The sequence below is a fragment of the Sinocyclocheilus anshuiensis genome, unplaced genomic scaffold, assembly GCF_001515605.1.
Source record: "Sinocyclocheilus anshuiensis isolate Anshui unplaced genomic scaffold, SAMN03320099.WGS_v1.1 scaffold439, whole genome shotgun sequence".
Lineage (NCBI taxonomy): Eukaryota > Metazoa > Chordata > Actinopteri > Cypriniformes > Cyprinidae > Sinocyclocheilus > Sinocyclocheilus anshuiensis.
In genome coordinates, this window is record NW_015552572.1 from 135325 (window position 1) to 138086 (window position 2762).

General features: G+C 36.0%; 1 protein-coding gene across 1 annotated transcript in view; it reads right to left on the reverse strand.

Annotated features, from left to right (window-relative positions):
• Positions 1–2121, reverse strand: part of LOC107665091 (TGF-beta receptor type-2-like) — a 19833-nt gene extending 17712 nt beyond the window's left edge. The window contains exon 1 of the mRNA XM_016455841.1: positions 1927–2121. Coding sequence (XP_016311327.1) covers positions 1927–1987 — 61 coding nt within the window. The 5' untranslated portion in view covers positions 1988–2121. The remainder of the gene's footprint in view (positions 1–1926) is intronic.
• Between the last annotated feature and the right edge of the window lie 641 nt (positions 2122–2762).

Below are 2762 nucleotides of genomic sequence, written 5' to 3' on the forward strand. Positions count from 1 at the left end.
TATATATATATATATATATATATATATATACTATTATTAGCATTATGTTTTAATACAATTCATTATATTATTATTTTATTATAATTGTGACATATCATCAGGGTAAATAGTTATGATTTGACAGATACTATTACAGTTTATATTAATATTTTGAATGTTTTTATTTTTATACTTTCAGATTTCTTTTCTTTTTTCTTTTTTTTTAGCATTTTTTGGTGTTTTTGTCATTTCTATTGTTTTTTTTCTATAGTTTTTATTAGTTTTATTTCATTTTTAGTTTTAGTTATTTTAGTACATCAAGTTAAACTAAATGAGCACGATTTATTTAATTTATTTATTATTTATTATACAATTTATACAATAATAAATATAATTTATTATTTATTTGTTTTCATTTCAGTCAACGTTTATTTCAAATAACGATTTTGGTTACACTTTATTTTAAGGTGTCCTTGTTACAGAATAATTATACATATAAGTACTGAGTAATATGAATTAACTACATGTACTTACTATATGGTTAGGGTTTGGCTTAGGGTTACTTGCATGTAATTATGCATAATTAATTGTTATTATAATAATAGTACGTACATGTAACATGTAACAAGGACACCTTAAAACCGATTTTTTTTTTATGGCTTTAATTTTAGTTAATTATAATAGTGGAGACTGGTGATGGTTGTAACACGGGTCAATTGTAACACTTCCAATCTCTCCAATCAGGGACAAATTACAAATCTCCTGATTCACTTCACTCATGCTTAGTTTAGTCCTTATTTCACACGTGATGAAGAAGATCCCTGGGGCAGACACAGCCGATTTTAGAGGGGAAAAACTCATTTTCATGTAACGACAGTAACCTTTTTTACTTATTTACGTGTGTGATGGCAGTCCTTGCTTTGTAGTTAAACTCATCAAAGTCTGTAGATATTTCTTAATGCAAGTTTCTGTGCTAATGTTTTGGTTGTTAGCTATGGTGAGCTATGTCTACAAGACTCGGGGTTAGCTGTAACATCAATGAAACATTTTGCAGCTTACCCCAATCTAATTTTAGTTGTATTGGTATGTTTTCTTTGAATTTCAGTAAGAGAAAGACAAACTGAGTGATGTCTCTCAGCACGTTGAATTATAACTGACAGTAACAAGCATGCTCACTCACACACAAACACAATGTTCAAGTGTTCAACTTCACTTTTATTGTGGCCAGTTGCCATTACTGACAGAAACATGCTTGCACACACACACACACACACACACACACACACACACACACTAATTATGTTGAAAAGTCAGTGTTTTTTGTCATAATCCTCATTTCATAATGTTACATTTCACCCTGGGGGATATTACATTGTTACATGTGAATTGTAACATTTCACTCCTCATGTTTGAAACTAAACCATGAATTTTCTGTTTGTGCTGCAAATATAACAGCTGCGTCATGTAACAGCAGACACTTGTAACTAGTTTGTATCACATTTTAAACGCACTGGCTTAAAAGAACTCCAAGATACAGATAGAAATGTCAAAAATGTTACAACCGGTCCCTATTTACCCTTACTTTATCATGACACCACCACAGCAGTTACTAGTTAAACTGTGGTAAATATTTGACCGAATTCCCATAGTAATGTCGTAACAAAACACTGCCATGATTTTAAAGCATGAGTAAATAAAACAATGACAAAATTGGATTCGTTTCAAACAAACACACACACACGCACGCACGCACGAGGAAACGTGTGTCAGACTCGTGCTGTCCGACAGTTCCAGACACTGAAAGAGGAACTAATAATTAATCTATTTACACCCCATAAACACTGAGTTTGACGCGACGCGACGCTCCCGCTCACTGATTATAACTGCGTCAGCGTCAGAGCGTCGCGTCGCGTCGCGTCACAGTAACGAGATAAAGCGGAAACTCACCAGACATCAGACACACGAGAAGAACCGATCCAAAAGCGACACGCTCCATTACCCGCTCCATCGCGTTTGACCCCCGGGTCGATGCTCTTATATCGGCTCGCGTCTTATATTCTCCTCCCTCATCTGAGAGCAAGCGCGCGGTGATGGACGTGAGTCACAGATGAGACAGAGCTCTGCCTCTGAGGGAGGAGGAAGCGCCTCTTTTCCTGCTTTACTTTCTCAAAACCGCTACTGCTGCCACTGTGTCAGTACATACTGCGCTCACTCACTAGACAACACCTTAGGGCAGCTCTAAAGCTGCTGCGCACCACATAGACAGCATTATGGGCATCATATACTGAGTTGCCTACATAGACAACATTTTAAGGCATCTCAAGTGAGTTTCCTATAAACACGACATTTGCCTCATATTCTCAAAACCTAGATAAACAACTTTTCTGGGCGTCGTAGTCTCAAAAACTAGAGATTTTCCTACATAGACAGCATTTCTGAGCATTTTAGTCTCAAAACCTAGTGAGGTGCCTACATAGACTGCATTTCTGTTCAAAACCTAGAGAGTTTCCGAAGCTTTCTGATGTCCGAAGCTGCTAAGCACCCTAAATAGACAGAGTTTTTTTAGCAAGATAGGCAGCGAGTTTCCTACATAGACAGCATTTCTGAGCATTTTAGTCTCAAAACCTATAGAAAACATTGTTAGGCGTCAATCCCAAACCTGTTGAGTTTCCTATAGACTGCATTTCTGTTCAAAACCTAGAGAGTTTCCTACATATATAATATTCTAGGTGTCATACTCTCATTGAGTTTCCTACATAGACAGTTTTTTTAGGCATCATAGT